Below are 14,699 nucleotides of genomic sequence, written 5' to 3'. Positions count from 1 at the left end.
CCCTCCCCATCCTCAGACAACTCCACGCTGTCTTGTCGGCTGTCTTGAGTTTTTTCTTGATTGAATGAGTGTAAAATGGAATTTCATTATAGCCTTGATTTGTATTTCTGGGATTCAAGGTTTGTAGTGTGGGAAGGGGGGCTGGGGCAGGCAGCATCCAGTGTGGGATAGGTGCTCACTCCATGGTTGTCCCTACTCCCCTCCCCCCCATGAAAGTCAGTTGTCTCCAGCATGGGGATATTATCTGTAAAAGTTTTGAGCTTGCATGGGCAGGAGTGGTGGGAGGGGACGACCCTCCACACACACAAGCCTTATGTACCTGTGCAGCAAGAACAAAAGGAAAGCTATTCTGGGAGACCCGGTGTCTGGGTGCACTTCAGGATGGAAAGGGCTGTCCTGGCTCAAGAGGTACAGGGAGCCTGTGTTCAGCTCTCTGAAGACCCCCTTCCTGCATCCTGGCATTGGCATAAGGCCTGGCACTGGTGATAGCAAGGATGTAGTGGCCAAACTGCTGGATGAAACAGACGTGTGTTCTGGCATTGACAACTTACTAAGGAGCCCTCTCTGATTGCTCGTGCCCATGCAATGAAGGAAGGGTGACGGAGCAAGATGGCTCCTGGGCATCCAAGGGTCCCTAAACCACAAGGCCCTCCAGAGAAGCTAAGAAGCCAGGTGCTGACAGGGTACGTTGGAATAACTTCCCTGCCAGCCTGGTGTACCCACAATTGATTTCACCCGCCTTCCCGCCCAGGCCTGGGCCCCTGGAGCTGGTTAGAGACAAGCGCCAGGGCTGGCAGAATAATTATGCCTATTTCATGTGACACCCAAATTGATTGCCGCCAGGGTGACATTACCAGGGCATTGTTCCTCATCTCCAACCTCTTATTACATGTTATTAGGGTGTGTGGTGTGTGTGTGTTTTTCTACTTTTTTTTTTTTTCCATTTCAGGGAATTAATCTCTCCCTGCCACCTCCTCTGCTGTCCTCTGCAGAGAGTCACTCTTGGCTTGGAAAGGGGGCAGGGGCCTAGCCAGCATCCCTTTTCTGTGTGTTCCTGAGCAGGCCTGCAGATACAGCTGGGGGCCTGGCTAGCTCTAGTCCTTTGGCTTGGATCCAAGATGTGGATATCTCAGCGCCGAGAGAGGCTGATGAGATACAGCTTCCAGAAAGGCCTCTGCTTGCATGCATCCTAACACAGGCTGCTCACCCACAGTCCTGGCTCAGCTCTTTGCACCAACCATGGACACTTGATACCTTCAGCCTGGACATAGTTCTTAGAGATTTGTAGTGGTTCTCACCTCATGTGGACTTGTGCAAGGGCAGCTTGGTGATTACCCATCTGCACGGGGCCCAGCATTGCCTGTGTCTGACGAGAGGATCTATCCCTGGCATGAACTCAGTTTACCATGTTGGAGACTGGGCTTTTGCAAGGGGCTGGCCAGGACCCAGCTGAGCAGAGAGAACTTGACCAGCCAATGATAGGAAAAGTGTGGTGTTTTTATTTAAACTTTGTCTAACCATGACATAACTAACTCAGCAGATCTTGCTTTATGAAGTATCAGGGTTTTGTTTTCCCCCTTTTGTAAAGCACAGATATCCAAAACCATCGCTCACCCGTGACCTGGCGTCACCATGAGATATAGACAGCCACACTGGAATGACAGAGAAAATAACTGTGGGTGTACAAAGGAGATAACAGCCTGAGATAGTGGGCAGCCCCTGGCACTCGATGAGACCGAATGTCCTCATCTGTATGGTGGTCTCCAAGATGCGGTTCCTCTGGATTCAGACTAGCTCAGGGCCTTGACCTAACACCCCAAGCTCGGTCTGCTCATCAGTTCAATGGGGTTGATACGCTGAGGGCCAGTGAAGCCATGAAGTATATCTGCTCAGCATATACGCCTTTCTTCCACCTTCATGAGCTCTCTGTAGCCAGCATGGTGAGACAGCATGAAGTCTTCCAGCCCCTTTGCAAATGGAGAGATTACGCTCTCAAGGGGCAAGAGTGCTTCAAGACTTTGCAGGTCAAGAGAAGACAAGTTACAACAAATCCCAGTTCAGCCCCTGGTTGCTGTGTGACTTTCAGCAATGATATGACTTTGCTGTGCCTCAGTTCCCTGGTCAGGAGAACAGGGCTAAGTATACCAGCCTCCTAAGCGACTGTGAAGATAGCACCAGTTGACTGGCTGTGTGAGAGCTACTCTGCTTTGTCTGTTACGTTTTGTAAGAGACTATGGGAGGTGCGGCAGAGTTTAGACTCTCCAGAGTTCCTACTGTGCTGAGGCCTTGAACAGATTCACAGTACCTCTCTGTGTTTCTGACATTTTTGATCACTCCGTATAGTCTTGGGTGGCCTGGAACTGTGTAGCTCAAGCTGTCCTCAAACTCACAGAGATCCCCCCTGCCTCTGCTTCTCAAGTGCTAAGATTAAAGGCATGCACTGATAAACCTGTTTCCAATTTTCTACCCATGGAATGGCATAATAATTCCACCTGTCTCGATGGGAAGCTGTGGTTTCCATAGGAGGCCTCATGCCAGGGGCCCTCTAGGGGGCTTCCCGGCCACCATCACCATGTTGACCAAACTGTTAGCTAAACCCAATCCCTGCTGCTTCCCCTCCATTTTGGCCTGCTCAAATCTGTGGATCTATGCCCCTGTCTCTCTCAAGGCCTGGACCTCCACAGATGGTGGTAAAGCTGGGGCGTCTTGAGAGGCCCCAGGGAGTGAGAGGATGGGACAGGAGTATTCCTGCTTCAATGGAGGACAGGGTAGGGGGCTTCATGGGTCCCTTTCTGTCCCTAAGAGCAGGGATTGGCATCTCCAATCAGAAGAAGGGTCACATGGAGGTCACCTGAGTTTCCCAAGTTTCTCTATCATTACGTCATATAGGCCTGGCCAGCATCTCTTCACCTAGGGGACAGCTCCCATTCAAGAAAGGAGTACTCTCTAATGAGGCAGGCCCAGCACAGGTGACCCTGTAAGATGAGTGGCAAGCTCCAAAAGCTGTCCAGTCCTCTCCCAGGATCACACAGCAGGATGAGGTGCCCTGGCTGGAATCCAGGATACAGCCCATGAGCCCTTGATCGCCGTAGTTGACTTTCTCCAGGTCCTATATATAGAAGCCTTTAAACACTAAGATGCTTTGACAATTAAAATTCATAATTTATCCCACAAATGGCCTGAGGTTGTGGGCTTGCCGGAAGGCTGGCAGCTCCTGGGACAGGCTGTGCTTGAGTCGGGTGGGCAGGGGCCTCTCTCTCCCTTGCACTCAGGGGCCAGGTGCTTACGCAGAGCAACCCAGGGAGTTCAGGACAGCCAAGGTGCCTGGAGAATGGCCTGACCTTCCTTGACCTAAAAGGCTGATAGGTAAGCAACCCCATTAGTGGTCTCCAGCCACAGGTCAGGTAAACACAGGAGGGAAAAGACTGAATTTCTGGGGATGCCAGAGAGGCAGAGCTGGTGGCACCCAGCCAGGTGATCCCCCCCCCACACACACACACATTGGTGTACTCTCTGCATCACACACAGATACTGGTATTTTCTCTGTGTGTGTCACAAACTGCCCGTGTGCACATACACCCTGGGAAACTAGCAACTCTTTGCCAGAATCAAGAGCCAGAGGAAAATAAAGAATTATGCATGACAAAGGACGTGACCTCAATTTTCTTCCAGGTTGATTTTTCTCTCCTGTGGGGGGTGGGGGATAGCTAGAGGTGAGTACCAGCCAGAGGAAGACACACTGGGGCTGTTCCAGCCTGCCAAGACTGCACTTCTTTAGCTATTCAGTCTAGTTGCTGATCCTCCTCTCAGGAGCCCCTCCCCTGTGCTCAGGTGGCCTGCTCCTGGGCTCTCAGCCTAGCCCTGCAGACTAACACTACATTCCCCCATTAGCAGCTCCCTCCTTAAGCCATTATCAGCCATTCGCACCTCGGCAGGGATGAGTCAGGACAGCCAGAAGAGAGTATCTTGAAGGAGCCCAGGGACGGACTGGGCCAGGATTTGGGGCATGGGAGCCCCAATGGGAGTCTCTGGTGCTTTCAGATCGACCTGGCTACCAACCACCTCCTCCATCCTCCATCCTCTATCCTCCATCCTCTGCCGTTCCTTTTCTTTTCCCGAATACCTGCTTGAGCCTAGACTAGGTATTGGAGGGCAGGGTTGAACCCTAAGCCAGTGTTTCAGGGGCTGTCCCCATCCACAGGGGTGTGCTTCTTTGACTAGTTGAGGTGTGAGAGGCTAAGGGTGCAGAGATGGATGAAATCCAGCTTAGCATTTTCATCTACAGGCCATACATAGGGAGAGGGAGAAGGAGGGAGAGCTAGGAGCAGTGCTCCAGAGCGGCTGCACAAGAGCAGAGCCCCCACCAGCTGGGTGATGAAAGCCTGGCAGACCGTCATGGGGGAGGGGGACCAACAGGTAGCTGTGGAGTGTCTCTAAAGGGTACCCTTGGTCCTAGCTGCCGGTGAACAGGTGACATGCAACTAGCACTATCATGCTGTAACAGGAATCCAGACACACTAAGGCTGAAGACAAAGAAAGGCCCCAGCAAGCCAGCAACTAGGAGCAAAGCTGCCTTGAGAGGCCCAGGCCCTGCCTGGCTTCTGCTCCTTGGTGACTGAGTCCTTCCTCCACTTTCTCATTAGCCTCTGTCTGCTCATCTGCAGATGGTTAGCTGATCAAATCCACTTCAGGGTTAGTGGTGAGAAGAGGGTAGGTTAGCAGGCCCCAGTCTGACAGCCAGATGCCATACAATGCAAGGTAGAGGCCATACACATGGATCCCACGCAAGCTATGGCCCCACTCACTGCTGATGTATTTTTCAGGGGTTTCACGTGTTACTCTGTCTGCTCTAGAACTGGCTATGTAGACCAGGCTAGCCTGGAACTCACAGAGATCCGCCTGCCTCTGCCTCCCTGGTGCTGGGATTAAAGGCGTGCGCCGCCACCAAGCCTGAACCTCTCTCTGACTGGTGCTACTTCCCTGTCCCTGTGCCCATCTGTCACCCACCGCCTGCTTGTCCTTCTGCCTCTCTGACCCATCCTATGAAACCCCATGTGACTCTCTTCAGTCATCCTCTCTTCTCTTCCTCTCCCCCGTGGTCCTTTATGGATGGTGAGGTCGAGTACTCTAGGAAGTCCTCTAGCCAGCCTGCCAGCTCTGCTCTGCCACAGACACAACTTCGCGAACAGTGAACTTCAAAGCAATGTGCCCAGAAGCCTGGGGGACTGCCACCCCTGTGGAATGCTGAGTGGGAACACTGTGAGATACCAACAGAGAGCCCAGCATTCCCAAGCCCCTTGCTACAGAGCATCCCAAATGAGGAGAGACTTGGGTCCAGACAGGAGCGTGGGTTCACAGGCAGCCAAGAGGAGAATCACTAAACACATGCCAAGTGGCCCGTGTACTACAAAGGCTAAACACCTGCACATGGCTCTCTGAGGACCAGTAGGCTCCCACTTCCCCAGGTCACATTATAACAGGACCCTCATGTGTGCCCGTGGACACGTGGACACATACACACACACACACACACACACACACACACACACACCAGGTAGCTGGCTCTCCCAAGACCAGCAGACCCACTAGAAGGACAGAGTGCTGCTGTCTCCTGGCTTTGTGGCCTCATGCTGGCACAAGTGACTTCCTTTCCTGCACCTTGGTTTCTCAACTGTAAAATAAGTGCGAAATGCCCCTTGAGATCCCTGTCTCCTGGGTTTCTGGGACCCTGTGGAAAGTTCCACCCATGCAGCCTACAGCGCTGTTCTCCAGTGTCAGCCCCTCCCCTTTTCTCACAGGTTTTGTGAGTTTGGCTGGGTGCTGTACCCGGGAGCCACCAAATACTGACTATGAGACAACATGATCACAGCCCCCACCCATGAGAAATCCCACACCCTTTCCTCCACCAGCAGCCGTCTCCCCACCAGAGTCCCAGTGTGAAGGAACTCCAGTCAGGGGAGCCAAATAGCCCAGGGCTCACATAGATCCCTCCCACCCCAATGAAATGTCCACTCAGGTCTTCAACCTCCCCTCTGTCCCCAGACAAGGATGTTTCACTGTCCAGCGTTTGGGGTGTCAGTTCCCTGAAACTCTGAAACCCAGTGTCTGATGGCCAGTGACGAGGGCTAAGAAGAATAGGCAATGCCCAGGTCACCCAACAGGCTGGAGAGCTGCCAATGACCAGTGTCAGGCAGCAGTGTCTGAGCTAGGCCATGCCTACCCAAGACATTAGGGAGGGTGTGGGTGGTGGCTGGCAACCCTACTGCAGGGAAAGTTCACAGCCTCGTTTTGAAGGCACTGATAGCTCAACTGCTTCCCCAGCTCCGCTTTGGGGAGGACTCTGGGCTACTTACTGCAGGGTCTGGGCATCACGCCCTGGCCACTGCTATCCCCTGCCTGCCACCTGCCTGTCTCCGATGTTTACTTTCTTTGTATTTATTGTTCCAATTTTGAATCCTTGCCCTCAGGAGAAGCCCTTCAGGGGGCAAGGATCCGAATTAAAGCACTGATTAAAGAGCATAAAGCACCCTGAAAAGCACAGGGGCCGCCTCGGACTGCCGGGTGACGAGTTACACACTGCCCACTCAGCAGCCTGGCGACCCCTCAGATATGGCCCGCCCCCAACATGTTATACTGACACACCCGGTAGGAGCGTGAGTCTCGGAGCCTACACTCTGCGCTCTCTGCTGCTGCTGCGCCGGGGTGGGCGGATGCTCTAGCCTCCCGGGGCCTCAGTTTCCCCACCTGTCAGGACAGCCACCTGGAAAAGACAGAGGGTGACAGGCTGGGGAGATAGTCTGTAAAATGCTCGCCGCGCAAATGTGCCGAGTACAGTGGTGCTTACCTGTAACCCCAGTGTTGGAGGGTAAGGACAGGGGTCCCCAGAGCTTGTTGGTCAGCCAGTCTAGCTGAAATAGGAAACTCTAGACTCAGAGACGTAATGGGAAGGTGTAAGGTGAAACACGAGAGAGGAAGCCTCCTGATGTTGACCTCTGGCCTCCACATGCACACGTAGAAACGTGCCCTCACACACATGTGTGGTCACACACAGAAGAGGCGATTCAGAGAATGTGAACTCATCTGACCTCACGGCGCATGGCCCGCTGTTCTGTGGCTAACTGCCTGGCTTGGGGCGGTAGCTCTACGGGTCAAGGCTGCCCAGCTTTTCCATCAACATGTTAAAATCCCCCAGGTTTCATTGTTCAGTGGGCCTACCTCAAGGTCAGCCCCGGCAAAGGGGTTTCCATTCCCTATAGCAACTTCCTCTTGATCGCACGTTGCCTCTCGGTGTGTTCTTGGGCAATTCACTATGGCAGGTGAGACAGCCGCTACCGCTGGGACAGTGGCAGTGTGAACTAGAGTAGAACATACGTCATGTGGTGGCTGGAGAGCTGCCATTGGCTGAGGCGCTGGAATATGTTTCCCGCTTTGTTCAGCTGCCAGGACGTTCTCCGTGCTTTCCCTTACACAGGGCATCATGGCACCACCCTGACTGCTCCTCCTCCTCTTTTCTTGCCATCCTCTTTCACCTTAACTTTTCTCTCAGTCAGTCTGACTGTCATTTGGAATGAAGTGTGACACACCACAATCACACGCCACTACTAGGAAGAATCAAGCGTGTCTGTGTTGTAGGCAAGAGATGATATCTGACTGACTCACGGATGACTTTGTCGGGGAGGTGGTCTTTGGCGCAGAAGGCTGAAAAGGCATCTGGTACAGCTCTCCAAAAGGAAATGGCTTAGAGACCGGGTGTGCAGGACCAAGTGGGGACAGTGCGTGGCTTTGCGGGGTGGGAGGGGATGCGTAGATTCAGATACTGTTCACATGTGCATGGCGGTTTGCCAACATCTGGGCTCCTTACTCTGCTCCCTAGTTCAGCCTCTTCTCTCCCAGGCTAGCCCAGGCCTGAGACAGATGCTAAAAGTCCTATTTACCTCCTGAGGTCCCCAGCCTCACACCCACACCAGCCTCAGCTGCTGGCCCAATTACTTATTGATCGCCTGTCAGGATGTTTGCTTTTCTGGTGGGTCACTGGAGCGTGTGTGACTGTGGAAAATGGTCCTGTGGGGGCAGGGTAGGGAGAGGCTCAGACACAGAAGAATCCGGAGAGAGAATGAGGGGGAGGGAGGGGGTGGGTGACAAAGCCCTTGGGGGATAACAAAACTGTGCAGATTCCATAACATGTCAATGACACCATGAGTTCTCTCTGGTTAATCAGTCACTTAGTCCGTCAGCAACCAGGAAGTACCTGTCAGTTCTTGAAGACCAGTAGAGCATTTGAAAGTATGTGGAGCCAGAGCTTCCAATCTAGATTGGTCCCTGATACTAGTTGAGTGACAGTCACAGTCTCTCTGAGCCTCAGTTGCCTTACCAGTTGACATGGATGACAACTATGATAAATTGTGAGCTGAGGGCAGACGCTGTGTCAAGGGGTGAGAAAGAGCCCAAATTGGGCACAGATAGGACTCTCAAGCCTGGCCTCCCCATGCCATGGTAGGCTACACAGAGCCATGAGTATAGGACATTATGCAGCAGGACAGCCCACTAAGGCCAGAGGCAAGGGTGATGGGCAGGTTTTTATCCCACTGGTGGCAGAGGCTGCAGTGGAGCATTGCTTTGGTCCATCCCTGAATACCTCTTGGTTCCTCCCCACCCCATCTCCAGGCCAGTTCCCACAGGGGAGCAGAAGGCAAGGCAGGCAGCGCCAGGAGTGGAAGAGCTCTACAGGGCCAGCTCCTGCACACGGCTGCTCACTCCACCTGCAGCCTCCGGCGGCAGTTCCCATCCCATCTCTCTGTCGCCTCCCACCATGTCTTAGGACCCTTCTTTCCCCAGCCTGGCACACTCAGTGGTACAGTGTGGGTGGGCACCTGTAAGACTGTCTGTCCCGGTCTCGGAGGTCAAACCAGTAACTCCAGAGTTGCCCGGTGGTGGGAAGGGGTGATGGAAACCCAGAGAGGCGAATGGGCCGAACTTCTGAAGGGGACAGCCTGCACCTTGAGGATCAGGAAAATCTCAGGCTTGGTTGGGTCTTCAAGCCCAGATGTCTGCAGTCTAGAGAAATGCCATGCTATGAAGAATGGCAGGATTAAGGCCAAGAAGCAGGAAGCACTCATTCCCTGGGCTGGGTAGCTGATTCCATCGGGGCTAGGCCCTTGTAGAAGAGGTAGTCCTAGGGCTCACAGGACCCACAGAACCCCAGGTGGGAGGCTTTCTGACTGGGTCTTGCTTCTGGATAGAGCCCCATCCTGGAGCAGATTTTGGTACCTTTTACAGGTTCCCAGAGCTTGTAGAGCACCCAGAACTCGGTGGCAGAGTTGGGTGGAGAGTTTGATGGAGTCTGGCAGGGAGGAGTGCTCTGTAGATTGGGCCCAGTTGTGTTTTCCCTTCCTCCTCAGGGCTATTTCCTGAAACCTGGCCTTAAGCCCTTTGATCCTCTGTGAATCAGGGTGGCTCGACAAGGCTGGCTTTATCCCGGAGGAAGCCCTGAGTGAGTTGAGACTCGGGACATGCCTACAGTAACCTGCCTGTGAACCCTAAAGGAGATGGCACTGCCCCTCCTCCGAAACCTTTCCATCTGGGATGGGGGTGGGGCGGGATCTATCCAAGCACTGCCTGCTCATTGTCACCTTTGTCCTGTGCTTGCTTCCGGCTGCAGGTGAGCGAGAGGATGCTGGCAGGGGGTATGAGAAGCATGCCCAGCCCCCTCCTGGCCTGCTGGCAGCCCATCCTCCTGCTGGTACTGGGCTCTGTGCTGTCAGGCTCTGCCACAGGCTGCCCGCCCCGCTGCGAGTGCTCAGCGCAGGACCGAGCCGTGCTCTGCCACCGCAAGCGCTTTGTGGCGGTGCCCGAGGGCATCCCCACCGAGACTCGCCTGCTGGACCTGGGCAAAAACCGCATCAAGACACTCAACCAGGACGAGTTTGCCAGCTTCCCACACCTGGAGGAGCTAGAACTCAATGAAAACATCGTGAGCGCCGTGGAGCCGGGCGCCTTCAACAACCTCTTCAACCTGAGGACACTGGGGCTGCGCAGCAACCGCCTGAAGCTCATCCCGCTGGGCGTCTTCACCGGCCTCAGCAACTTGACCAAGCTGGACATCAGTGAGAACAAGATCGTCATCCTGCTAGACTACATGTTCCAAGACCTATACAACCTCAAGTCGCTGGAGGTCGGCGACAATGACCTCGTCTACATCTCCCATCGAGCCTTCAGCGGCCTCAACAGCCTGGAACAGCTGACGCTGGAGAAATGCAATCTGACCTCCATCCCCACGGAGGCGCTCTCCCACCTGCACGGCCTCATCGTCCTGCGGCTACGACATCTCAACATCAATGCCATCAGGGACTACTCCTTCAAGAGGCTGTACCGACTCAAGGTCTTAGAGATCTCCCACTGGCCCTACCTGGACACCATGACCCCCAACTGCCTCTACGGCCTCAACCTGACATCCCTATCCATCACGCACTGCAACCTGACAGCCGTGCCCTATCTGGCAGTGCGTCACCTGGTCTATCTCCGTTTCCTCAACCTTTCCTACAACCCCATCGGTACAATCGAGGGCTCCATGCTGCATGAGCTGCTGCGGTTGCAGGAGATCCAGCTGGTGGGCGGGCAGCTGGCCGTGGTGGAGCCCTATGCCTTCCGTGGGCTCAACTACCTGCGTGTGCTCAATGTCTCTGGCAACCAGCTGACCACCCTGGAGGAGTCAGCTTTCCATTCGGTGGGCAACCTAGAGACGCTCATCCTGGACTCCAACCCACTGGCCTGCGACTGCCGGCTGCTGTGGGTGTTCCGGCGCCGCTGGCGGCTCAACTTCAACAGGCAGCAACCCACCTGCGCCACACCAGAGTTCGTCCAGGGCAAGGAGTTCAAGGACTTTCCAGACGTGCTCCTACCCAACTACTTCACCTGCCGCCGGGCCCACATTCGGGACCGCAAGGCACAGCAGGTGTTTGTAGATGAGGGCCACACGGTGCAGTTTGTATGCCGGGCAGATGGCGACCCTCCACCTGCTATCCTTTGGCTCTCACCCCGCAAGCACTTGGTCTCGGCCAAGAGCAATGGGCGGCTCACAGTCTTCCCTGATGGCACACTGGAGGTGCGCTACGCCCAGGTACAGGACAATGGCACGTACCTGTGCATCGCAGCCAATGCTGGCGGCAACGACTCCATGCCCGCCCACTTGCATGTGCGTAGCTACTCGCCTGACTGGCCCCATCAACCCAACAAGACCTTCGCCTTCATCTCCAACCAGCCAGGTGAGGGAGAGGCCAACAGCACCCGCGCCACTGTGCCTTTCCCCTTCGACATCAAGACGCTCATCATCGCCACCACCATGGGCTTCATCTCCTTCCTGGGCGTTGTCCTGTTCTGCCTGGTGCTGCTGTTTCTATGGAGCCGGGGCAAAGGCAACACAAAGCACAACATCGAAATTGAGTATGTGCCCCGGAAATCAGACGCAGGCATCAGCTCAGCCGACGCACCCCGCAAGTTCAACATGAAGATGATATGAGGACGGGGCAGGGTGGGGGGCGCAGGGACACCCCACCACCACCACCTCCGAGGGAACACTGGGCAGGGAAGGTGCCTGGCTGCTGCCTTCCCACCTCCTCCCTGCCCTCCTCACACACTCTCCCCCTCCCCCCACTCGCCCTTGCTGCCTCACCAACCTCGCCCTCACCCCCTCACCGCCTGCCCTCCTTCTACCAGGATTTCAGAAGGCCGGGCCTGAGGACCCCACCTGCACAGGGGCCAGAGTTGACAGACAGACGAATCCAAAGCCGACGAACCGACACGCGGCAGAGTCACTAATTCAATTTAAAAAAAAAAAAAAAAAGTTACAAACTTCCTCTGTAACTTGGGTTTCAATAATTAATGGATTTTTATGAAAACTTGAAATAATAAAAAGAAAAAAAACTATTTCCTATAGCTAGTCGGAATGCAAACTTTTGATGTCCTGATGGCTCCAGGGCCTTCTTCCAACTCAGTTTCTTGTTTTTCTCTTCCTCCTCCTCCTCCTCTTCCTCCTCTCTCTTCTCTTCCCCTGTGGGGAGGGATCACTCAGGAAAACAGGGAAGGAGATTCCAGCCCCACCCTCTGGCCCACTCTGCTGGGCACCATTTGGAGCCATGGGTGGCAGCTCAGCTCCAGGCCCAGCTCCAGCTGGTTTTTTGGCAGGAAGTAGGGGAGGGGATAGGACTGCCCAGGGGGGTGGGGCTTGTCTGCTGGCTGCCAGGCAGCACTACTGAGGGGAGGTGGGGGGCCAGGCTCGGGTGTGGCTGAAACTGGGACGGGCTGGGGTCCTCCTGGGGAACAGCACGGTCAGGAGAAAGAGTCAGGAGCCAGAGGCAGGCCAATTCCTCTCCTCTGGTCCCAGCTCTGCTGCTCACTGTTGTGTGACCTCAAGCAGATCGCTGGCCCTCTTGGGCCTCAGTCTCCACATCTGTACAAATGGGAACATTTATCCCTGCCCTGCCTACCTCACAGGGCTGTTGTGAGGAACTGATGAGATGATGTATGTGAAACACTTTGTAATCTGTAAAGCGCTGTGCACATGTGTGTGGGTGACTGCTCTCATTATGGTCATTATTCTCTCACTGTGGGATGGGGTCCCCATGGGGTTAGGGCTGGAGAGAGAGGGGGGCAGCTCCTGGGGCTCCTATAGGCTCCTCCTAGGATGCTGGCTGGGCTGGAGAAAGTAATAGATTCTTCTACCTCTGGCTGGGAGACCCCTTACATGCCAGCTTTGCCCTGGACATGTCCAAAATTGGGAGTACCAGCTCTCTCCAGGTCTTATCCACAAGTGTTTATTGAATATCTATGCTATTTCCTGTGTACAGTCCTCAGGGCAGAGGGCTATTCTGGGGCAGCCTAGAGACAGCCCAAACTGAGCCTGTCACCAGCTCTATCAGTCCTTGCACTAGGCCATGCTCTGGGCCTATCCTGGGTTTGGCAGGGGTCTCTAGGATTTGGGTCTGGAACCTAACTACCCGTGAGCTGGCCCGGAGAGTCAGACAGTTGCCTCCATCTGGACCATATCGTGCAAAACCAACTCTAAATGTTCCCAACTCGGCCGTGGAGAGGGTTTCCCTGGGCAACAGAGTGACAAGTTAGTGGTAGTTTGTCACTTTCCTAGAAAGCATCCTTGGGCCCTCTGAAAAGCCAACAGCAGCTCAGTCAGCAGAGCTAGTTCTCACCACACCTTGTGTCTATGGGCAGGGAGGGCACAGGCCAGGGACACCCGGCCTCTCCACTCCATGTTGGTGCTTTCTCTATGGACAGCTTCGTTTTGACACTACATAGGCCCCAGGTGACCTGCCTCCCATTCATCCTCTGGCTAAGGGAAATCTACAGCAATACAGGGACCAAGGAGCACAGACCCAGCTGAACGAGAGAGCAATAGGAAAGCCAGTCCTCAGAACCCGGAAACTGCCGGGATGCAGGGTGTCCAGTAGGCTCCCACGTCCGTGCCAGGGCCTGGGAGTGAGCAGCATGACTGGCGAGAGAGCCTGGAGTCAGCACTCAGTCCTTTACTCATTCATTCATTCATTCATTCACTCATTCATTCATTCCTCAGGCATCATCACCATGGTTCCGCTCCAGCTCAGTTGACGTCCAAGGCTAGAACCAGCCTTGCCCCAACCTGTTCTCCCAACCACTGGCCAGGACTGCTCTGGTTCTGGACATGGCTTGAGCCCCCTGGTGACCTCCCACAGGACTCCATGGAGATCCCTGGAGCTAAGGTTAGAAGGTGCTGAGGTCCAAGGTCAGGTCTGAGTTCAAGTTCTCATTCTATCACTCACCAGCTGGGCCTAACTGTCCTCCAAGCTGGTTTCTCACCTGCAGAATAAAGATTCTTTGTTTTTGAGTCAGGTCTCACTATGTAGCCCTACCTGGCCTGGAACTCACATCCCCTACCTCTGCCTCCTGAGTACTGGGTTAGAGGCGTGTGCTACCACGCCTGGCCTCCATCTGACTGCTTTTGCCGATGAGAAGGATCAGATGAGGTGTCTGTTGACAGGTGCCGTGGTGGTGATGTTGATTGCTGTTACATCCAACTCTTGCGCACATACAGAGGGTGAGGACCAGGGACGCCAGTAATTTAATCGAAGCTGGTCAGCCTTCAAGTGAGAAGACCAGGGTCTGCTTCCAGGTTTTCAGAGCCACAGCCTCCTCAGCCTGGCCCAGGGCTTCTCAGTCAAGCAGGATGTAAGAGATCTGCATCTAAGATGTTAGTCGTGTTGCATGAGGCTTCAAGAACCCTGCAGGCCTGCCATCTCCTGAGAGGGACCAGAACTTAGGCCCTCTGCTGCTCAGTCTGGAGGCTGAGTTAGTACAGCCTCCTTCCTCTCTGAGAGGCTGTGGACACGATCTCTGGAACACCTCAGGGTGCCGCTGAAAGGGCCAAGGCGCTGATTTACTCCTGGCTACTGGGGCAGAAATGGTTCCCACTGAACTCAGGGACATTAGAAAATTCTTAGGTTGTTGTCAGGTTGGAAAATGTCAGTTTGGGAGAGGAGAACCCAGGGTCATAGGGTAGGTTGATTGTCTGGAAGCTAAAAGGCTGGAGGATGCTGCCACAGCCTCTTTTTACTGTGGAAGTGTCACCACAGAAGAGGCCAGTGAAGAACACTGCTGCTGTAAGCCTTGCTAGGGCTCAGGGGCATCTTCCAGGAACACTGGGGAGCCACTTCTCT

At 54.5% G+C, this 14,699-nt stretch overlaps 1 protein-coding gene across 9 annotated transcripts in view; it reads left to right on the top strand.

Annotated features, from left to right (window-relative positions):
- Lingo1 (leucine rich repeat and Ig domain containing 1) overlaps positions 1 to 12,605 on the top strand; it is a 182,100-nt gene extending 169,495 nt beyond the window's left edge. For 5 of the 9 annotated variants that reach the window (XM_021207131.2, XM_029543329.1, XM_029543330.1 and 2 more), the window contains one exon: positions 9,659 to 12,559. In XM_021207131.2, the coding sequence (XP_021062790.1) occupies positions 9,671 to 11,515 (1,845 nt within the window). In that variant the 5' untranslated portion in view covers positions 9,659 to 9,670 and the 3' untranslated portion in view covers positions 11,516 to 12,559. Of the gene's footprint in view, positions 1 to 9,658 lie in introns of all 9 variants that reach the window. The other 4 variants (XM_029543333.1, XM_029543334.1, XM_029543328.1 and 1 more) reach the window with 2 other exon arrangements.
- The last annotated feature ends 2,094 nt before the right edge of the window (positions 12,606 to 14,699 follow it).

Source organism: Mus pahari, chromosome 10, assembly GCF_900095145.1.
Source record: "Mus pahari chromosome 10, PAHARI_EIJ_v1.1, whole genome shotgun sequence".
Classification (NCBI taxonomy): domain Eukaryota; kingdom Metazoa; phylum Chordata; class Mammalia; order Rodentia; family Muridae; genus Mus; species Mus pahari.
Note: the sequence above shows the minus strand (reverse complement) of the source record. Positions and strands in the feature narration are given on the sequence as shown.